The 23,664-nt window shown below is 44.6% G+C and overlaps 2 protein-coding genes across 10 annotated transcripts in view; one reads left to right on the top strand and one right to left on the bottom strand.

Annotated features, from left to right (window-relative positions):
- The window catches only part of PRELID3A (PRELI domain containing 3A), a 49,913-nt gene that overhangs the window by 17,342 nt on the left and 8,907 nt on the right, over positions 1-23,664 (top strand). For 2 of the 6 annotated variants that reach the window (XM_072734857.1, XM_072734856.1), the window contains exon 7: positions 7,515-7,856. The exons of 1 other annotated variant lie outside the window; for it this stretch is intronic. In XM_072734857.1, the coding sequence (XP_072590958.1) occupies positions 7,515-7,787 (273 nt within the window). In that variant the 3' untranslated portion in view covers positions 7,788-7,856. Of the gene's footprint in view, positions 1-7,514; positions 7,857-9,501; positions 10,108-18,220; positions 18,393-23,664 lie in introns of those variants that run through there. 3 more of the 6 variants (XM_072734860.1, XM_072734859.1, XM_072734855.1) reach the window with 3 other exon arrangements.
- SPIRE1 (spire type actin nucleation factor 1) overlaps positions 19,568-23,664 on the bottom strand; it is a 206,069-nt gene continuing 201,972 nt past the window's right edge. For all 4 annotated transcript variants that reach the window (XM_072734854.1, XM_072734851.1, XM_072734852.1 and 1 more), the window contains one exon: positions 19,568-22,977. In XM_072734854.1, the coding sequence (XP_072590955.1) occupies positions 22,719-22,977 (259 nt within the window). In that variant the 3' untranslated portion in view covers positions 19,568-22,718. The remainder of the gene's footprint in view (positions 22,978-23,664) is intronic.

Here is a 23,664-nt window from a genome sequence, read left to right as displayed (position 1 = left end):
GGTCACAAATGATTACAAGAAAACGAGGACATTATATATCAGTGAAAGGGTCAGTTCATCAAGAAGACAAAAGTTTTAACCATTTACACACCAAGCTCCAAAGCCCCCAAATATATAAAGCAAACAATAGCAGAACAAAGGGAGAAAGACAATTCTACAATAATAGCTGGAGACTTCAATAATCCACTTTCAATAATGGATAAGACATCTAGACAGAAGATCAATAAGGAAATGGAGGACTTGAATACTAAAAAAAAAAACTTGACCTAACAGATATCCATATAATACTTCATCCCAGTAGCACAATACACATTTTTCTCAAGAGCCCATGGATTATTTTCTAGGACAAACCATATATTAGGCCAAACACCAAGTCTCAATAAATTTAAGAAGACTGAAATCATACAAAGTATCTTTTGTGATCCCAGTGAAGTGAAATTAGAAATCAGCAGTACAATAAGGTAAATAAAGAAATACGTGGAATTTTAAAACTATATTTCTAATAACTAGTGAATCAAAGAAGAAGTTACAAATGAAATTAAAACATTTTAAGATGAATGAAAATGAAAACACAACATATGAAAACTTACAGGATGCAGTGAGAGCAGTTATCAGAGGGAAATACACAGTTGCAAATACCTCCATTAAAAAAGAGGAAAGATCTCAAATCATTTTTTTTATAGGAGAGCAAATTTTATTTTTTATTTTTAAGATTTTATTTATTCGTGAGAGACACAGAGAGATAGAGAGGCAGAGACACAGCCAGAGGGAGAAGCAGGCACCATGCAGGGAGCCTGATGTGGGACTTGATCCCAGGACCCCAGGATCATGCCCTGAGCTGAAGGCAGATGCTCAACCTCTGAGCCACCCAGGCATCCCAAAATCTCAAATCATTAACCTGACTTTAAGGAGCTGGGAAATGAAGAACAAACTAAACCCATGGCTTCAAATGGAAAGAAATGATAAAGATTACAGAGGAGATAAACAGAGAATAGAAAAAGAATTATTGAAATCAAAAGTTGTTAGGTTGAAAAAAATCAACAAAGTTCACAAACTTTTAGACTGATCAAGAATAAAAAGGATTCAAAATAAAAATATCAGAAATGAAAGTGGGGCATTACTACACATCTTACAAAAAATAAAAGGATATAAGAGAATACTGTGAACAATTGTATACCAACAAATTAGATGACCTATATGTGACAAACTATTAGAACCACACAAATTACCAAAACTGATTTAAGAAGAAATAGGATCCCGACAGGCCTATGACAGTCAAAGATATTGAATCAGTAATTGAAAACCTTCCAACCAAAGCCTCTTAGGGGGCAGCAGAGGAAGAGCACCCTCCAGTTTGGTGTGACTGAAACTCAGGCAGGTGGGCTGAGGGCAGGCATGCAGCCTAACTGGTCCACTAACAACAGAGCCCAAACCCTGCCCAGTGAGCCCACAGCAGGCAAAGAGAGCCATTGCAAATAACTGAATTGAAGGCAAATGTGTCTCAGGCACAATAGTAGGACACACACAGCCCCCACAGGAGACATCCCTGAAGTGCCTGGTTCTGGTGAATGGGAAGCGTTGTGCTGGACATCACAGGTCCTCTTCTTCATGAGGCCACTACTTTTAAGATCAAGAGATGTAGCTGATTTTCCTACCCATAGAGACAAATGCAGTTAGACAAAATGAGGAGACAAAGGAATATGTCCCCAGTGCAAGAACACAAAATCACAGCACAAGAGCTAAAGATAAGCAGTATGCCTGATAAAGAATTGAAAAGGAATGATTATAAAAATTGTCACTGGACTTGAGAAAAGGGTAGTGGATCTCAGTGAGACCCTCAACAAGGAGATTGAAAATATAAGTATAACAAAAGAACCAACTAGAGATGAAGAACTCATTAACTGAAATAAGAAATACACCAGAGGGAATCAATAGCAGATTAGAAGAGGCAGAAGAACAAATTAGTGACTTGGAAGACAGGATAATGGAAAGCAACCAAGCTGAATAGCAAAAAGAAAAATGAAGAAGAAAAAGTGAGAATAGATTAAGGGAACTCAGTGACATCAAGTGTAATAACATTCACATTATAGGGATCCCATAAGGAAAACAGAGAAGGGGATAAATTTATTTGAAGAAATAATACCTGAAAATTTCCCTAATCTGGAGAAGGAAACAGACATCCAGATCCAAGAAGTGAAAGTACCCAAGAAAATTGACCCAAGGAGGCCCACACCAAGACACCTAGTAATTAAAATGGTAAAAAGTAATGATTGGGATTCCTGGGTGGCTCAGTGGTTTAGTGCCTGCCTTTGGCCCAGGGCATGATCCTGGAGTCTCAGGATCGAGTCCCACACTGGGCTTCCTGCATGGAGCCTGCTTCTCCCTCTGCCTCTCTCTCTATCTCTCTCTCTCATGAAAAATAAATTAAAAAAAATATTTTTTAAGTAGTGATAAAGAATGTTAAAAGCAGCAAGAAAAAAAACACAGTTACACACCAAGGAAACCCCATAAGGCTATCAGCTGATATTTTAGCAGAAACTTTGCAGGCCAGAAGGGAGTGGCGTGATATATTCAAGGTATAACCGTGAAACAAAGAACACTCTACCAAGCAAGGTTATCATTCAGAATAGAAGGAGCAATAAAGAGTTCCCAGACAAACAACAGAAGTTAAAAAGAATTCATCACTAAACCAGTCTTACAAGAAATGTTAAAGGGAATTCTTTGGGGGAAAAAGTCATAATTGGGAATAGGAAAATTATGAAAGGAAAACACTTCACACAAGTCAATGCAAACATGTAATAAAAGTAATAGATTAATCACTTGTAAAACTAGTATGGAGTTTAAAGCAGAAAAGCAATAAAGTCCATAATATCTACAAAAATCAATCAAGGAGTTCACAAAAGGATATGAAATATGACATTGTATATATAAAATGTGAGATTGGGGAGTAAAAATTTAGTGCTTTTAGAACCGAAGTGATCATCAACTTAATAATATGCACTGCTGTATGAGTACAATGCAATAGATGAGCCTAATGGTAATCACACATCAAAAACCTACAGTAGATGCACAAAAAATAAGAGAAAAGAATTCAAGCATAACCCTAAAGAAAGTCATCAAACCACAGGGAAGAGAATAAGAAAAGAAAGGAACAGAGAAAAACCAAGAAAGCAACTGTAAAACAAATAACAAAATGGCAACAGGTCAATGGATAAAAAGCAAGACCCATCTATATGCTGCCTACACCAGACTCACTTCAGACCTAAAGACACATGTAAATGGAAAGTGAAGTGATAGAAAAACATTTAACCATGCAAATGGAAGCAGAAAGAAGGCTGGAATAGCAATACTTGTATTGTACAGAATAGACTATAAAATAAAAACTGTAACAAAAGACAAAGAAGGACATTACATAATGATAAAGAGGACAGTCCAACCAGAGGATAACAGTTGTAAATATGGGTCTAACATAGGAGGAAACTGTTAGTGATACAATAATAGTAGGGGACTTTATTTATTTATTTATTTATTTATTTATTTATTTATTTTAAGGATTCAGTCAGGGATCCCCGGGTGGCTCAGTGGTTTAGCACCTGCCTTCGGCCGGGGGCATGATCCTGGGGTCCTGGGATCAAGTCCCACGTTGAGCTCCCTGCATGGAGCCTGCTTCTCCCTCTGCCTGTGTCTCTGCCTCTCTGTCTCTGTGTCTCTCATAAATAAATAAATAAAATATTTTTTAAAAATTAAAAAATAAATAAAGATTAAGTCAACCGAGGCATCAAAGAGGAAATAAAAAAGTACATGGAAACAAATGAAAATAACACAGTGGTCTGAAATCTTAGGGACACAGTAAAACTGCTCTAAAAGGGAATTATATAGCAATACAGGCTAACTCAAGAAACAAGGAAAATCTCAAATAAACAACCTAACCTTACACCTAAAGGAGACAGAAAAAGAATAAACAAAGCCCAAAGCCAGTAGAAGTAGAAGGAAGGAAATAATAAAGGTTAAAGCAGAAGTAAATGAAGTAGAGACTAAAAATACAATAGAACCAATTGGCGAGACCAGAGCTGGTTCTTTGGAAAGATAAAACTGATAAACCTTTAGCCAGACTTATCAAGAAAAAAAAGAGAGAGGACCCCAATAAATAAAATCAGTAATGAAGGACAAAACAAAACAAATCTCCAACGTAATGAAGGACAAAACAAAACAAATCTCCAACAACAACAAAAAAGATCAGGACCAGATGGCTTTATTGGTAAATTCTACCAAATATTAAAGGATTAACAATAAATAAATAAAATCTTTTAAAAAAGACAAAAAACATTTTACTAGAAGTTCTAGCTAGAGCAGTTATAGACAAGAAAAAGAAGTATTAGGCATCCAAACTGGCAAGGAAGAAGTAAAACTACCTACATTCACAGATGACGTGATTCTATAGATAGAAAATCCAATGAAGAAAGAATCCACAAGAAAGCTAATAAAGGAATTTGGCAAAATTACAGGGTACAAGATCACTATATAAAAATCAATTGTTTCTTTACCCATGAGCAACCTGATAAGAAAATTAAGAAAAGTACCTAATTTATAGTTGCATCCAAAAGAATAAAATACATAGAGATAAAAGAAGAAAGTGAAGGACTGGACACTGAAAATTATAAACATTGCAGAAAGAAGTGAAAAGGGTTGCCTAGGTAGCTCAGTCAATTGAATATCTGATTACTGCTTTTGACTCAGGTCAGGATCTCTGGGTCATGAGATTGAGTCCTATGTCCGGCTCTGCACACAGCAGGGAGTCCGCTTGGGATTCTGTCTCATTCTCTCCCACTGCACACACACTCTCTCTAAAAATCAATCAATCAATCTATCTATCTTCTAGAAAAAAAATTGAAAAAAGACATAAATAAATGAAAAGACATCCCTCATTCATGGACTGGAAAACTAATAATTGTTAAGATGGCAACACTACCCATAATGTTCTAAAGAATCAAGGCAGTTCTTACAAAAACTCCTATAGCTTTTTTTCCCTCCCAGAAATGGAAAAGCCCATCCTCAAATTCGTATGGAATTGTAAGGTATCCTGCATAGCCAAGATAATATTGAAATATAAGAACAAACTTGGAGTACTCATACTTCCCAATTTCAAAACTTCTTATAAAGCTACAGTACTCAAAACAATGTGAGACCAACATAAAGAGAGACAAATAGGCCAATGGACTCAAAGTGAGAGGTAAACCTATGTATCTGTGGTCAATTAATATTCAACTAGGGTACCAAAGCAATTCAATGAAGATTAGTCTCTTCAACAAATGGTGCTGGGACAACTGGATATCTACGTATAAGAGAATGAAGTTGGACCACTACCTCACACCATATACAAAAACTAACTCAAAATGGATCAAAGACCTGTGTACAAGAACAAAAACTATACAACTCTTAGAAGAAAACATAGGATATATATTCATGATCTTGGATTTGGCAATGGATTCCTAAATATGACAACAAAAGAGAAAGATAAATTTGGCTTCATCATTATTAAAAATTTTGTGCATTAAAGAACATTATCAAGAAAGCAGAAAGACAAAATACAGAATGGAAGAAAAAAATGGCAAATCATGTATCTGGTAAGGGTCTATTATCCAGAATATATAAAATACCTCTTAGAAGTCAACCACAAAAAGAAAACTCAATGTTAAAATGTGCAGGGACGCCTGGGTGGCACAGTTGGTTAAGGGTCATACCCTTGATTTCCACTCAGACTGTGATCTTGGGATCATGGGATTGAGCCCTGTGTCAGGATCCAAGCTCAGTGGGGAGTCTGTTTAAGATTCTCTTTCCCCCCTCTCCTGCTCCTCCCAATCAGGCATGCTCTCTCTAAAATAAAAACTTTTTCTAAAAAATGGGCAAAGAATCTGAATAGATATTTCTCCAAAGAAGACATACAAATGGCCAATAACTACAAGGAAAAAAATGCTCAACCTCATTATTCATTAGGGAAATGCAAATGGAACCCACAGAAACCACTCATAACCACTGGAATGGCTATAGTAAACTAAGTGGAAAGAAAGTAAGCATTTGCAAAGATATGGAGAACTTGGAACCTTTGTTCATATTGGTGTAAATGTAAAATGGCACAGCCACTCCACCCCTAGTTATATACCCAAAAGTATTGAAAACAAGTACACAGGGATGCCAGGGAGGTTCAGTCATTAAGCATCTGCCTTCAGCTGAAGTCGTGATCCCAGGGACCCGGGATCAAGTCCTGCATGGGGCTCCCTGCATGGGGACCTGCTCTCCCTCTGCCTGTGACTCTGCCTTTCTCTGTGTTTCTCATGAATAAATAAATAAAATCTGGGCAGCCCCCGTGGCGCAGCGGTTTAGCGCCGCCTGCAGCCCGGGGTGTGATCCTGGAGACCCCGGATCGGCCCGCATCGGGCTCCCTGCATGGTGCCTGCTTCTCTCTCTGCCTGTGTCTCTGCCTCTCTCTCTCTCTCTCTAGCTGTGTCTCTGAATAAATAAATAAAATCTTTAAAAATAAGTAAATAAATAAATAAATAAATAAATAAATAAAATAAATAAATTCTTAAAAAAGAAAGAAAAAGAAAACCAGTACACAAATACTTGTACGTAAATGTTCTCAGTAGCACTACTTACAGTAGCCAAAAGGTAGAAACTCAAATGTCCTTCAGCTAATAAATGGATAAACAAAAGGTGGTCCATATATTCACTGGAATATGATTCGGCTATAAAAAGGAATGAAGTATTGATCCACACTACAACATGGATGAATCTCTAAAGCATTATGCAAAATAAAAGAACCCAGACACACAAGGCCACGTACTATGTAGTTCCATTTATATGCAGTCTTGTAATCCATAGACGAAAGCAGATAGGTTGTTGCCAGGACGGGGAGGGAGGAGAGGAAAGTATGGATGGGGGAAGAGTCTGCTTTATGTGTTTGAGATTTCCTCTTGGGGTGATGACAATGTTTTGAAGTAGACGGAGGTGGTGGTTGCAAAACATTGTGAATGTACTAAATACCGTTGAATTGTACGCTTGACAATGGTTAACTTATGTGAATTTCATTTCATGAAAAAAGAAGAACATAGAAGTGTATAGCTGTAGACCGACGCGTACATACATGCATACCTGCATACATAAAGCTTAGCTCAGGCCAGCAAGGAGACATCAAAAACAAAAGCAACAAAAACCAAAACCCACAACAACCCGCGACTCATCGGGTCGGGAACTGGGTGGTCCATTTCGTTCTGATGATTTCTTCCATCATTTCCCCACTATTCTCCTTTCCTAGACGTCCTCTAGGAAGCTGTCAGCTTCCTCAATCTAGGGATTGACCTCACAATTTTCTTATATTTTCTCATCTGTGTTCTACCTTTGGGGAGATTTCCGGGACTTTGTCGTTCAACAACTTCACTAATTTTTATTTTGGCAGATTGTATTTTTAATTTGCCAACCTTTGCTGTTCCCTGTGGCCTCCCATTCTTGCTTCACAGAGGTGGTGTCTTCCCTCCTGTGTCTGCAGAAGCGGACGCGAAGCAAGCGTCCCGTCGTCCTGTGGCATCTGGGTGTCTCCCCTGCGCCCCTTGGTGGGGAGGCCACGCAGATGTCCTTCGCCGTCAGGTACCGACCGAGCCCAAGCGCGGGTGGCCCCGGGGCTCTGGGCTGGCAGCTGGGCTTCACTGAGGTGGCCCTGCGCCTTTTCTCTGAAGTGGTTCCGTTTCTCCCGACAAGACCCCTCAACCCCTGGGGGGCGGGGAGGGGTCTAGGAGCCGGGCTGTTAACACCTTGCAGGCCGTCACCTGCTGTCCTGCGTGTCCCCTCTCTCTGGATGGCCGCTGCTGCCAGCCGATGCCAGGGCTTTGCGACTCCTCGCGGGGGGCAGTGGGGACGCTGACTCCGCAGCTCCTGGATTTTGTCTCTCTCGGATTCCCGAGGGTTTTTCGGACAAAGGGCCAAAGGTTGTTGTCCCCACGATCTTCAAGTCAAAGTCAAAGTTCTGTTGGCTTTTTATAAATAACACTCTTTCAAAAAAGACATAAATGCAGTCCATTTTTATGGGAACAAAGAAACAACAACACAGGACTCTGTTGAAGAGTAAAAACCTCCCTTTAGAGGAAGAGTGCTTGGCCTCTGCCAGTTAACTCCTAATTTTTACCAAGGCTTCTAGAAGTGCTTTATGCAAATGCAAGTTATTAATGTTTTTTCATTTTCTTTCCTTCATTAAATACAGATGGAGCTATACTGTATATACTCCTTTGTGCTTGTCTTTTTTCTGTTTTTAAGCTACATTTTCTTTAAAAGTTCCCTCTTGAGGTTTAGTTGTGTAGCACTGAGGTCTTACTTCCTGAAGGATTTGAGGGCTCCTTGCAGGTAAACCCTGGTGTGCAGAGGCCATGGGTGCAGGGCACGACACCTGTCACTGCTGCAAACTGTACTCTGGCCTCATGAGCGTGTATCAGCCTCCGACACTGGTGACAGCCTCTGTTCCCCTCCTAGGTTAACTCTGGTCCACTGAGGGTAACTAGGTAACCTCGCAGGGGTGATGGTCTGAGAATTGTCGCGTAAGGGGTTCTGTTCTAGAGGGGAACGCGGAAATCTGTGCTTTGGGAAACCACATTTTGAAGCAGGGATGGGAGTGTCAGAACAGGTCAGTTGTCTTGACTCGGATCCTGGATCGGGTGTGTGTAGGGAACTCGGTATAGCTTCAGCCTGCATTCTTGGGGCGCGGTGTGTACATGGCACTTACTAGGTCCACTTCACATTTTGGGTGAGATGAAGTGTGGTCAAAATAAGCATATGCACCTGTGGGTTCTTAATTCTCCTCTGCTTTCAAAATTTATCAAAAAAAATTATAAATTTTTAAAATGTTAAGATAGTTCTTAAGAAAGTGGTAGTGATTATTTTCAGAATTTCTTTGGCATAAATAGTCGGGCTGGCGATGTTGTTTTGGGTCTGGGATGGATTCGGTATTTATTTGTGCGGCTCCGTTTGTAATTCACCATCAGTGCAACAACCAATGCCGCATGATAGCATCGCATGGCCGCTGGGGCGCAGAGCCGCGGGAAACTTTTTTTTTTTTTTTAAGATTTTATTTAATTAGTCATATGAGAGAGAGGGAGAGAGCGAGAGAGAGGCAGAGACACAGGCAGAGGGAGAAGCGGGCTCCGTGCACGGAGCCCGATGAGACTTGATCCCGGGACCCCGGGGTCACGCCCCGAGCCGAGGGCAGACGGCCCCCTGGCGGCCCTGAGTCACGCGCAAATTAAGCCTCGATCTCTAACTGGAGAACATACTCTAAGGCTAACTTTAGTCAGCCAGTGCTGCGTCCCAGCACTCGCCCCGGGGCGCTGCTGCTCAGTGGGGCCGCCGGGCTCCGCGGGCCGGTGCCGGCGCACAGAGGCGCTAGCGGGCGTCGTCCTCTCCCGGGGCGGCTGTAGGGCCGTGCGCCCCGGGACTCGCTCAGCGCTCTTCTCCCCGCAGGGGCGCGAGGCCTTGGAGTGGGTCATCGGCCGGCTCAACGCGGAGCTGGAGGGCCTGGCGACCCCCGCCTGCGCCGGAGCGTGAGCACCGCGGCGCCCAGACCCGGAGACCACCAGCGACTCGCAGGCGCAGCGGCAGGTGGCGGGCGTGCGCCCCGCGGCCCCACCCCCCACCCCCCACCCCTTCCCCCGCCGCCCCCTCCCAGCCTCCCCCGCCCCGCCCCCCCTCCCCCGCCCCGGCATTGCGCCCCTCCCGCAGGGCTCTGTGGGAGCGAGCCCTCGAGATCAGCGCCTCCCTAGTAGGGGGACGTTTAGGAAGGGGACTCTGGGGAAGGCAGGGGATTGGCCACATGCTGGCCCACAGCTTACCTTCGCCTTTTCTTTACTTTTTTTTTTTTTGGAAAGTTTTGTTAAACAAGAAGTTGAATCTCCGCTGTCCCTTCCCCAGAGGCCAAAATATCAGAGTGTAAAAGGGAATGGCTGTGTCCCAACCTTCAACTAGTAGTTTCTCGTGGGTTTGGGTGTTGGGGTCTGGCCGTCCCCGGCCGGGGATTCCCCCCGCCTGGCACCTGTGGGCCTGTGCTCCGGCCTGCCCGCCCTCTCTGGACCTCGGTGACACCCCACAAATATTACAGCCGCCCTGCATGCACACTTAATTTGCTGACCAGATTTTATCTTCCACTGGAGTATCAGGAGAAACTAGTTATTTTGATCATGTCATATTACTTGCCTAAGGCTTTTATTTCCCAAAGTATAGAAATAAATCCAGAATCCTGCTGCCTTTCCTTAGTTTCCAGTATTACATCCCTGTTACCGTGGCCCTTGAGTTTGGTAGGAATAAAGGTTGAATACACTAGCTACTGGTGTCAGCTCTGTCAAAGCAGAAGTTACTGGGATGCTCTTTCCTCTGGGAAGTTGGGCCTTCTAGAGCTGTGGGAGCACGCTAGGCCATCCTTTGGTCTTTGTATTGGTTCCCGCCTTCTGGTTAAGTAGCTCCTTCCAGAAGGTTCCTCTAGAAGCAGAGCCAGGTACTCTCTGGGAACAAGTTTTCCCTTTTTGTAGGAAAAGTGGTTGTACTAAATACTCTTTGTACTCTTTGAAGACTGTTCCACCCGTTTGGCATTAGAACCAACTATTCAGGCTGTATCTGATTTGAGCCCGTGGTTTTTTGGTTTTCCCAGATTCAGGACCACTTGCCTCCAGCGTTTCTGTCCTCACCTCAAGGAAGGGGACGGTGCGCTTTGATACAGGGGTTGATTGCTGTGTGTCTCTGTTGGGAACTTCATCTTTCCCCCAGCAGATCCCGGCCTGGAGGAGCCTCAGTGAATGCCTGCTGTATTCAGAGCAGGTGTGCTCTGGGGCTGTCACACTTCAGGGTCCAGGAGGAAGCAGGAGGGTTACTTATTTGGGTGGCTTGGGGGGCAGAGGAGCGTTGTCTCTGTGCTCCAGCCATCCGATTATAGGTATGCAGGGGTAATGGTGTGCACAGCCTGTGAACTTGGAGCTTCAGGAAACTGTATCCTTGTAAATTGCAGACTGATTTTCCCCTCAAAGGTCGGAAGGCGGGAGCTGATGGAAAGCGCCCCAGCACGGCCTGGTGGCTCCCTGGCCCCCTGTGCCCTGCCATCAGCTGCTGGCACTAGGCCCGCCATGGGCCTTGGGCCGCAGAGTCTCGGGGTGGGGGGCCGGGCACCACTGTGCGGGCTGGAATTGGGAATATTGGGCTTCATTGATGGAACATACTTGGAATATCTGGTCAAGCATGTATTTTAGCTTTTGTTTAAAAATTTTAAAAGATTTTTATTTGACAGAAGAGCCTGTGAGCATAGCGCACAGTAGGTAGCAAGGCAGAGGGCAAAGCAGGCTCCCCGCTGAGCAGAGGGCCCCAGCGAGGCTCAGTCCCAAACCCAGGATCGTGACCCGAGGCGAAGGCCGGTGCTTTACCGACAGAGCCCGCCCCAGCCGCCGCCCCCCCCCCCCCCCCCCCGACCCCTATTCTAACTTTTATAATCACTGCTGAGTCAGCCGTGGTTGATGGAAGAGGCAAGCCTGAGACCCGGAGGAGACTACCGGGCCGCTCAGCACGCTCCTCCCCGTCTTCAGCGGCCAGAGCACAGCTTGGGGGGGGGGGGGGGGTGCTAGAGCCTGGGAGCTGCGGCTGGTTCTGCACTTGTATAGGGTTGTAAATCCCCGCGCCCCCCCCCCCCCAGAAGCGTAGGCGGGGAGACCCCAGGAGGCTTACTGTTCACGCCCGGCCCTTGAAGCCGACCCCTTTCTTGGGGAGTCCGTGACCTCTCTCAGTCAACATGAATAAAACTAAATTTGTTCCCTTTCACCAAACCGCCTTCTGTTCCCCCATTTCTAAGTAGCCCTACTTCCATTTCCCAAATTCAAAACCTGAGTTATATGAGACTTCCTCCTGCTGCTTTCTCTCTGTAGCCTGTTGGAACCACACATTCCCGCGAAAGGCCTCGGGTCAGTCGGCCGCCCCCCCACTTCCACGCCGCGGTCGGCCTCGGCGCAGGGCAGCGCAGCGCGCCCCGCGACCTCCGCCTCGCAGGCCGGTTGTTAGAGGCACTGACTCGCGCCTGGCTCGTCGAGCCTCCCCTGCGCTGCGGCGACCCGCTCCGGTCCCCCTTCCCGTCCCGCCCCCGACCCGGTCCCCGTCCCCGCCTCCGTCCCGCTCCGGTCCCCGTCCCCGTCCCAGCTCCGGCCCCCGTCCCCGCCCCCGTCCCCGACCCCGCTCCCGCTCCGGTCCCCGTCCCCGCCTCCGTCCCGCTCCGGTCCCCGTCCCCGTCCCCGCCCCCGTCCCCGTCCCCGCCCCCGCTCCCGCTCCGGCCCCCGTCCCCGCCCCCGTCCCCGACCCCGCTCCCGCTCCGGTCCCCGTCCCCGCCCCCGCCCCCGCTCCCGCTCCGGTCCCCGTCCCCGTCCCCGCCCCCGTCCCCGCTCCGGCCCCCGTCCCTGTCCCCGCTCCGGCCCCCGGCCCCGCCCCCGTCCCGGCCCCCGTCCCCGCTCCGGTCCCCGTCCGGGTCCCGGTCCCGCCCCAGGAGCAGCCGCCGCCGGGCGGGCGTGGGGAGGCTCAGTCCTGGGAGCGGGGAAGCCTCGAGCCGACGCCGGACGCAGCTGACACCCCGCGGGGGTGGTAGGCAGAGCGGTCCCGCTCAGGCTCGTCGTTTTCTGAACCACGGCAACTCGTGACATGATGTTTGTTGTTTCAAGCCAGTGGCTTGGGGTAATGTTACATAACGATAGATAGCTAATACTTCATATTTTTAAAAAATTTTATTCATGAGAGACAGGGATACGGCCTCGACCCCAGGACCTGGGGATCATGATCATGACCCGAGTCAAAGGCAGATGCTTGGGCAGCCCCGGTGGCGCAGCGGTTTGGCGCCGTCTGCAGCCCGGGGTTTGATCCTGGGGACCCTGGATCGGGTCCCACGTCAGGCTCCCTGTGTGGAGCCTGCTTCGCCCTCTCCCTGTGCCTCTGCGTCTCTATGAATGGATAAATAAAATCTTAAAATAAAAAAATAACGGTAGACGCTTAACTAAGCCACCCAGGTACCTACTAATAATTCGTTTTATATTGTTTGTACAATCACTTTCTAAGTGGCCCCCTTTTCATCCTGTTCCACTTCTTGTCCGATTATTCAAGAATAATCTCATTATAACTCCCTTGAATAAGAGGTTTTTTTTTTTTTACTCCTTTTTGGAGAAAATCAAAACCAGACCTCAGCGTTGGCCCAGATGACTCGGACTCAGGTGGGCATCAGATTGCACTGTGGGAAATACCCTCCCTCCTCTGAAGCCATGGGAAAATAGACTTCTGTGAGGTGTCCTTGACTGATGCCATTCCTAGACATTTATGCTCCTTTGGGCTTTTTTTTTTTTTTTTTTTAATCTGTTCACGTAACTGGCCAGCCAGTTTACAGTTCCTCAGGAGCCAAGATCAGATGTTCTGCTTTGCACACACATTTGTGGGCATTTGTAAGTGCTTTGGTGATGTGAGAACTGGATTCAGAGTCATCACACCTAACATGAAACACAGCTGGAAATGTTGCAGGGCTACGCAGCACAGCTTTGGAATTGGAGACACCTCAGGCTGGACGCTGGGCAAATGACAACCTCGTTATTCCTGTTTCTGGTCTCTAAGAGAGGATATTAATAGTGCCTACTTCAGAGTTGAGGATAAAGGGAGATAATGTGGCTGAGGGTGCTTAGCACGGTATCTGATATAGGGTATGGTGCTCAATAACTGGTTAGTGAAAATCAAAAAATATTTTTAAAAATTATGTATTAATAGTACACAGCACAGATTATCTACGATCATAATGCTTATCTCCATAGCTTTCCTTATTTTCTTTTATTGACCAAATTGTTTTGCTATGACAAAGTTGAAATACAGTTGACCCTTGAACAATGCAGGTGTTAGGGGAACTGATGTCTCCCCAGTCAAAAAACCCCATATAACTTCTGACTCCCCAAAACTTTACTAATAGCTTACTATTGATCAGAAGCCTTACCAAGCACATAGTCAATTAACACATATTTTGTATATGTAACTTATACTGTATTCTCACAATATAATAAGCTAAAGAAAATACTCAGAAAATGAGAAATATGCTGATAGTACTTTACTGTATTTACTAAGAAAAAAAAACTAATCTGCATTGAGGACCCGCATAGCTCAAACCCATATTGTTCAAGGGGCAACTGTAGTTTACGATTTTTAAAGTATCAGTCCGGTGGCACATAAAATTTAATTAAAATGTTATGATTACCAGTAAGAGTGAACCCCCATAATGTCCAAGAGGCAAGTGGTAAAAAGTTGCATACAGACTCAGTACTGACAAATATGCCTTCTGCATGTGTCGTAGCTTCAGTTCTAGGTCTCCAAGATCTCTACACATCTACACATCAGTTTGTTAATAGGAAAAAGCTGGTCGGGGAGGCAGGCCTGTGCCCGCAACTCCACCCAGGAGCTCTGGGAGCAGGGCACCCAGAGAGAACGGTGCGGTGCGTGCCATTTATCAGGGTCAGGGAGGAGGCCCAGACGGCCCCCCGAGTTTCTGCAGCTCCAAGTCAACCATGTCAACGGCGTGAGCTACGGACTCAAGCTTCTCCATTCTAGTTAGCACCTTAGGACTGCGGTGGCTTACTGACCTCGAGGAACGGGGGCTGCTCGTGGCTGCTATCTGTTAGAGAGCACAGATGAAAATCACAAATGTGGGATCCCTGGGTGGCGCAGCAGTTCGGCGTGTGCCTTTGGCCCAGGGCGCGATCCTGGAGACCTGGGATCGAATCCCACATCAGGCTCCCGGTGCATGGAGCCTGCTTCTCCCTCCGCCTGTGTCTCTGCCTCTCTCTCTCTCTGTGACTATCATAAATAATAATAATAAAAAAGAAAATCACAAATGTTTTGGAGACATCTTGCTGGTTCCATCTTTGTATTTCTCACTTCTCATTTCCCGCTCATTCCATCATTAATTCACTGCACATTTATTGAGCACCTGTTACATGCTAGAGACGGGATACGGCAGTGAGGAAATCTTGTCTTCCTGGCACAATTTAGTAGCGTGTTAGGTGCTTGCTGAGTGCAATGGAATGAGAAATGGAGAAGGGAGGAGGGAGAAGGGAGGAAGGAGAAGGGAGACAGGAGAATTAGGAGACTACTTAAGGCAGCCGCTTGGGAAAGCAGGCACGTTCTGCAGAGCCACATGATACAGAACCAGGGGGTAAACAATGGGAGTAAATTACATGAGGGCAGGACTTCCCAAGCATCAGAACTGTGCAAAGATAGAACTTTGCAGAAATAAGTGTCTCCCTGGTCCTTGGACACATATCAAAAGAGTCCAGAGCTTGCCAGCGGCTGGGGTGAGGACTGAATGCCTTCTCGGATCACTTTGAGCTCTGAGAGTCACTAGCAGAGATACTTGGTGGAGAAGAGAGCCCGGCAGTGATGGGGTTTACAGCACCGAGAGGGCCAAAGAGACCAGCTTCTTGGCTGTGGGATCCCATTACTACACTGGGAGGTGGATATACTGGGGACTCCCGGTAGGTGGCTAACTGGTTCTTTGACCAAACTGGACAAGAATTGCCTGTTTGCTTCCTTTTAATGCAATGAAGATAGTCTGTCACATGTAGTCTCCCCTACGGCTACCTGCTTCTCTTTACATGTCGGACAGGAATACACATCACAGGGTGGGAGCAGACTTGCCAGGTCTGAGACGGTCTTCCCACTGCATAGGGTTGGGAGATGAACCATCAGTAACCAGATGTTCATGTAAAACGCTGGGGGTTTTGTGTTTGTTTTTAAATGAGGTATAGCTGACACACAAGGACTTGGATTCTTTACAATTAGTAAAGCTGAATTTTTGTCTTTGGCTCCTCAAGTTTCAAATAAATGCAGCATATTTTGCACTTTTTCTTCCTTTTTTTTTTTTTTTTTTAAGATTTTATTTATTTATGACAGATACACAGAGAGGCAGGGACACAGGCAGAGGGAGACGCAGGCTCCATGCAGGGAGCCCGACATGGGACTTGATCCCAGTCTCCAGGATCATACCCTGGGCCAAAGGCGGCGCTAAACCTCTGAGCCACCGGGGCTGCCCTATTTTGCACTTTTTCTTGTGTTTGTGTAGTACACATAATCAGGTTTGTCACCAAAAGAAATATTGCCGGGGATCCCTGGGTGGCTCAGCAGTTTAGCGCCTGCCTTTGGCTCAGGACATGATCCTGGAGTCCCGAGATCGAGTCCCACATTGGGCTCCCTGGATGGAGCCTGCTTCTCCCTCTCTCTGTGTCTCATGAATAAGTAAATAAAATCTTAAAAAAACAAAAACAAATATTGCCTGGAAAGTACCAGTCACCTCACACTTCATTTTAATGAAAGGGTTGGCTTGGATGCACAAAGATTTTCCTCAATTTCTTGTTAGGCCTGGCTCAGGCTCTCCGGTACTTACTGGTCGGCACCTGTGTAGTACTGGCTGTTTGCTCCAGTGTGTTGAATGCCTGCCTCTTCCTGGTTAAAACAGACTTAGAGATCACCTCATCTGCTAACCCCGTTGCTTTAAAATGGATGAAACTGAAATCCAGAAACGTTAAGGGACCTTCCCAATGTCGAACAGCTGTTCTGTTGTCTGGAGCATAGGTCAGTTGGAGCCATTTCCAATACTGGAAACCAGGTGCTGCAGAAAGGTCAGCTTCCCTGATTACAGACTCATTTCAGTCATCAGAATGAAAGCTCCCATCCTGGAAAACCCTTCTCGCTAGGGCTGGAGTGGAGGAAGGCCCAGTTCTTGTTGTGCAGCTGTGTCTACCACGGGCTACACGGGGGAAGATTTCAGGCGGTCACAGGAGTCGCTTGGGGCGGGAGCGCCCAGCCAGTTACACTCACGGTGCCAGTCCAAGTCTACATTCTCTGAATCCGACTTCTGAAATGGCCTTGAGAGTGTGCTGGGAGGACTCCTGGCTTTTTACCTCAAGTCACGTTCCCTTCCTTGGTGGGCAAGCTGGAATCTTCTTAGGCTTCTTTTCACTTTGGGATGTCCGAGATCGAAATTTCTTCCCTTTAGAAGTGGCAGGGATTCTGGTTCTGGTTTACACCTCGGGCTCCGTACAGCAGTAGCTGCATCGTGCAGACTGACCTGTGCAGAGCCTGGCTTGCTGTTCCTTCTCCCCCCACGTGCCTCCCTACGGCTTTCAAATCATGACTGCTTAGGAACCGGACATTCAGGGTAGCTCTGCAGAAACCCTTTCATCTCTGGCATTTCCACTCCTTAACACCGCTGCTCCTGCGAGGAGTTGGGATGTGATGTCCCCTGCTGTGTTGCTCTAGGGAAAAGGGGCTGATGATTCTTCAGTCACGAAGGAACACCAAAGCAAAGAACGTATAGAAGGGCAACCCTTTAAAAGTGAGCAAGCTTGCCAAATGCAGGCCCTCCTTGCCAGCCACATCCAAGACAAGGGAGGTCCCTCCTTTTATCAAGCCACAGATGATGAGACTCATGAGTGCAGCTTGCGAGAGCATTCCCAGCGCAGGACCCAAGGCTCAGACCCTCTGGGCAGCAGAAGAGATCTGAGCACTGAGTTGTGTTTAAACATCCAGACAATTCTTCACTTCCAAAGCCGCAGGACAGAAAGGAACTTCTGATGCCCCACTTTTTAAGAGCCATGTCTTGCCAGTTCTGAAGCTCTCTTCCTTCCACTGCTTCAATGATTCTGAAATGGCTCGGGTTTTTCTGCCAGCATAATTGACTTTGCATAGTAAGACCTATTCTAAATACACAAATGACACATCACATACATTTTGGAATGCACCAGAATAATGGTGCAAATTCAGTCTGCCAGGTAACTGCACCTGAACATTTAATTAGCGTGGGCAGAGTTTTATATTATGTAAGTTCTGAGCTCCTCAACTTTTTGGGTGGGTAAGGTTTCCAGACATGAACCTTTGACTGACAGGGGAGAAGGAGCATACCCTGTATGAACATTAGAATGAATTGGTGTGTACCTACACATTCTGCAAAGGGACAAGAACTGAAGTCTTTAAACACATCATATGTATAATCAAGCTCTTTTCTAAAAATAGATCTCTTTATGAAATGCTAGACTATGAGGATTTACTACTTTCCTTCACTGAACCTGGGAAGGAGAAAGACATATAGTTAGAAGGGTTACCCAAAGCTTTTCTTTGTGGTATCCAAATTTTCTGTCTCTAGAGTCCAGGAGACACAAGGCAAGGACTCTCGACTTGGACTGAGCAAGTCACACTGGACACTGGAGTGTGAGCTGGACACACGTCTGGTTATATATACCTCACAGAGAAGCTTCGGTGGAAGGAGATCCTCAAATATGCCTGACAAATAAGGGCACAGCTTGTGGAAATAAGATTCAAATTCAGTATCAGGTAATATCTATGGTATGTAAAGACCTTAAATGATGCTCTTTAGTTAACAGAAACATAAGAGCTTCCCTAAGCTCACTCTGGGTTGAATCTTTCTAGTTTTCTCCTCAAGCAATTTACATGCTACAATAGGAAATTTCCTAAGCATGGGGCATTTTAAGAATAGAGTAGAATGAGGAATTCTATTTAGAAAAAACACATAAAAGCTCTTGTCTCGGGATCCCTGGGTGGCGCAGCGGTTTGGCGCCTGCCTTTGGCCCAGGGCGCGATCCTGGAGACCTGGGATCGAGTCCCACGTCGGGCTCCCGGTGCATGGAGCCTGCTTCTCCCTCTGCCTATGTCTCTGCCTCTCTCTCTCACTGTGTTCCTATCATAAATAAATAAAAATTAAAAAAAAAAAAAGCTCTTGTCTCCATGCATGTGCTTTCTTATACGATGAAACATTATGTACTATTTACAGAATTTTAATTTCCTACACTGCTGAGGATAAAAAAAGAAGTCACGGCCTCTGGTTAACACAGAGTTATGGCAGTGGCTCCATTTCAAAGTGTTTTTTTTTTTTATTATAAATGAAAGTTTTCCTTTACCTTAAAAAGTTATTTCTTAAAAAGATTTTATTTATTTGACAGAGTGCAGGCATGAGCGCATAAGCAGGGGTAGAAGCAGATTGGAGAGGGAGAAGCAGGCTCTCCGCTAAGCAGGGAGCCCGATGAGGGGCTTGATCCCAGGACCCTGGGATCATGACCTGAGCCAAAGGCAGACATGTAACAGACTGAACCACCCAGGGGCCCCTTTGCCTTTTTCTTAAAAAAAAAAAAAAATTATTTTAATGTGTGCGCAGGAGTGAGGGGAGGGACAAAGGGAGAAGGAGGAAGAGAATCTCAAGCAGACTCCCCACTGAGCACAGAGCCCAATGAGGGCTTGATCCTATGACCCTGAGATCATGACCTGAGCCAAAACCAAGAGTCGGACACTTAACTCACTGAGCCACCTAGCTGCCCCTTTTCAAAATGTTTCTAGTGTGGTCCTTGTCAGACTGTATATCTCAACCCAATCTTAACTTACTGATGACACAAGTATCTTGCCTTCCTAACCTAGGTGGTTTCTTACAACTAGTTACCAAAAGACATCACCATTTTACAATAGGAACTCAACACAGAAGTTACGATAGAAAGCCATTTTATTTTTCCCTAAATTTTAAAAGACTTGAATGGAAAACGTTTAGTACTGTCATATCACCCTGAATGCCAGCAATACCCTGACTTTCATACACACAGGAAGCCAGGTCCAGTCAGTGTACACATTTCTCCATGGCCCCTCAAACAGTTTTTGCATAAACAAAATTTTCTGCCATTTTGCTTTAGCAAATAGCAACATAATTGAAAACTTTCATGTCTCCTATTTGACTCCTAAAATCCAATCCTATATTTATTAATACAGTTAGAAAAATAAAAGCCTTAAAAATTCATGGTATGAGTGCTAATCATATCATGTCTTCAAATGTAAGATCATTTTTAAAGCTTCTACATGACAAACTCCTGTTTTGAGAGGCTTAAGACTTGAAATCTAGTAAGACTGTTATGTCAATGTACATAGCAATTATTTCCATTTTACTTGTCCCTGAAGAGTTAATTCCCATTGTCTGCTGAATGAATGCCTTTCAAATATTAATAAATATATTAACAGTATTTACAAGTATTCTTATCTACTCTGACACTGGTAGAAAGTTAAGCCGTGGGGAAGGAATGATCTCCCAGCAGGGTGGGCTTGTGAGGTCTGGGACAAACGGAACAGGTGCTAGAGGATGTGCCAAAGGCTGCTCGGGTGTACACACGAGCTCTCAGACACATCTCCTTCCGACCAGCTAGCCAATGATTTGGTGGTGTTGGATCAGGTGCAAATGCCAGAAACCAAGAAAAAAGGAATACTGTGAAGGTATGTTCTTTTAGTAGTTAAGACAAGAAAGAGGACTAAGGTAACACTAGGTTAACAGGCATCAAACCACTCTGCACTAGCTGTTAGTGAATTTCTCTCTGGGAATTACTTAATTTAATTGAGGTACTGGGTTCATGTCATGGATATGGGAGAAACTGTCAAGAAATTGTTTTGGCAATAAAAAGTGATGCTAATTCAATTTCTACACTTTTAACTGTGTTGTGTGTCGTCTTCTCATACTGCAAACTGTCTCATGTAGATGCACCAACCACTTGACAAACCTCATTAATGCCACTGAAGGATTCACATTCTAACACTCTGGGAAGAGTGATCATAACGCCCAAATCAGCCAAGAGCATCATAAACCTGAAGGAGTGAAGCAAAAACTGAGATGGGCTAGGTATCTGCCTTGTAAATGTGAATGAAATTCTCATTTCAGGGGCTTAGTTTCCTATGTCTTAGTAACAGCAGTAAACTCATCATTATTTTAAAAAGCACATTACTGTGTGTCATGTCTATATACATACACAAATACCATTGTTTCCCAGTAGTCATATAGAGGCCCAAACCTGGGGCCCTCAGAGGGTGTGGCTTCCACCGAACCATCAAGGGTATAGAGTCCAAATAATGCCTTGGAAAATTTTATAAATGAGATTCACCCAATAAAATGTTTAAATCGCTAATACAAGAGTCTTTACAGTAATTTAAACATGTGCAAAATCAGTAAGGTTCTTTGGTGGCCCACTTTTTACATGCAAATACAGAGGAACTGTTAACATGCATTATTTTAGTCAATTGGTAGTTTATTTCATAAGTAATTTTAAGCCATTTACTAAAGTGTACATTTCAATCCATTACAAACTACTACCAGAGCAGTTCTGAGGTATTACTGTTAATCTAACATAGAAATGCTACTATACTTTGATGTGGTATGAAATGTGACTGCCATGCCTTTAATGGTGCTGTTGCAGTGCTGACTACAGATGTGTCCTATAGCTTTTAGGAAATTATTGTGCATGTGCATTAACTGATTTTCTAAACATCCATGGCAATTTGATTGGTTGGTCATTTTTTTTAATTAAAAAATGTATGTATTTATTTTTAATTTATTTTTTATTTAAATTCAATTTGCCAACAAAGCATACTAAAAATAAAGTACAGCTCCTAGTACGGGACAGACAGGCTGAGAAATTTCAGGTAAACAGTGCTACCTTCCAACCTACCTTCATCAAAAACTCACCTTACACACTCCAGTCATTTACAAGGAAAACTTGTGCAAAAAGCATCCAAAAAGTCTATTAGCAGGTTAATTTTCTTGTAATTTTAAAAGAACTAGACAATGTTTTTTCCCTTAAAATTCATTTATAAAAATAAATAAATTTCAGTTTGAGACCTCAGGTACCAAATTGTGGCTTAATTTAGTTGTGATGGCTAAGACTATAAAGTTATGAAAAATGTAGCTGAAGATGGATGAGCTCCAGCTCATTCCCTGTAGTGTGGCAGCTGGCACCCCAATGCTGTCACAATCGTTTTCAAAGTTAACCAAAATACACTCAACTTCTTGACAAACTTTTAGCTTTCCTTTGTCCTGAAACTCCCACAAAACTTTATTCTGAGACCTCTTTTACAAAACTACAAGTAACCATAATACATTCAAGATAGGGAATGAAGACCTGTCACCCACTCAGGAGACACTGATCCATTGCACCAGGGCAAACACAGCAGCTCAGAGGAAATGGTCACCCACTTGGGTGTACAGCTTATCCAGATGTTTTGCACTAGAATGCAGGAATGAAGTCCCTCCTGTAGTCTTTTTGTCTCCGAGCAACAATAATTTAAAATCAGTTTGATAGTATAAGCAAATCCTTCTGGGTTTTGTATCGTGACATGATACACAGCCGGTCCCCGACTCCAGGTGTCTGGTGTGTGGCAGGGCCCGGTCACTATGTACATTAGATAGGAACACTGTCAGGTGGAAGTGCCAATATGACTTACTGCTTAGAACTGTGCTAACATCGACAGCTTTGTGAGGCTGATTTCTCACATGAGAAGCTTTTTGCCTTAGTCAGGAAATTCTCTGAGGAACAGTAGGGAACTGAACTAAGGAAAAAGTCTCTGGCTTCCAAATCCACACACACACAAAACCAAGTTTCAAACTATTGTTCTCTCTTGGTGCAAATGAGCAATTGGCTGACCTGTCACGTATCATCAATCGATATGAACACAGCATTCAGTCTGTGGAACAACGTGATGCAGCAAAAACCTGATCTAATGCGAATTCAAGCCTAGTAACTAAGACCACGGCAAGGAGAGCCAGCCCAGCTCAGTGTTCTATACTAGTGCCGACTCTGAACACAAAGCAACTGAAAGGCACAGGCTCAGATTTCATTGATAGTCCTCTCTGAAGGGCAGTATTCCGAGGGGCCTGGTGAGGACATATAGAAAGACTGTGTTTTCCTTTTTAATCGGGCTCTTTTGTTGGCCAACACCAGGCTGCGCCGGCTTGAACTGATGATTTCCGAAATAAACTTTTTGCAGTCTACACACACCTCCATAGTACTCCAGTCCTCCATCAGCTCTTTGGGAAACTGTAGTTCTTCATCTGATTTGTCTACAGATTTAGATTTTGAGGAGAACCTGGAACAAAACAAGATGTTTAGAATATCCAGTAGTGTTACTTACAGTTCTACTGCAATACTAAGAAAATATGTGCAAAAAGTAAATTTGTTGCCAAGACATTATGGAATGAGCGAGTCACCTCATGTTCTTTCAAGGAAGAATTTCTAATTGGAAATAAAGCTCAAGGGATCCCTGGGTGGCGCAGCGGTTTGGCGCCTGCCTTTGGCCTGGGGCACGATCCTGGAGACCCGGGATCAAATCCCCCATCGGGCTCCTGGTGCATGGAGCCTGCTTCTCCCTCTGCCTGTGTCTCTGCCTCTCTCTCTCTCTCTCTCTCTGTGACTATCATAAATAAATAAAAATTAAAAAAAAAAAAGGAAAAAAGCTCAAAATGTTTTTAAAAAAAGAAACCAGGGAATGTATTTTATTAAGAAAGAATAATACTGAAAACTCTTGGTATCACTTTTGGAAAAAGGGATAGAGTATTCATCTGAATACCATACATGATATATAGTGGACTTCAACAACTAAAAGCAATCAAAATGTTGCTAACATCCTATCAGTAATTCAGAAGGGACTTCAAGTCCTTTTTTCCAGTGACCCTGGGTCAGGGTTGGTGAACGTGAGTCAACTGTAGGCAGACTATAGTAAGCTGAAGTCAATTGGTCTTAATCCTGAAAAGTTATCTTCAGACCAGCTTCCTTA

Source organism: Vulpes vulpes, chromosome 13, assembly GCF_048418805.1.
Source record: "Vulpes vulpes isolate BD-2025 chromosome 13, VulVul3, whole genome shotgun sequence".
Lineage (NCBI taxonomy): Eukaryota > Metazoa > Chordata > Mammalia > Carnivora > Canidae > Vulpes > Vulpes vulpes.
The sequence above is the reverse complement of the archived record's forward strand: the minus strand, read 5'-3'. Positions and strand labels throughout refer to the sequence as shown.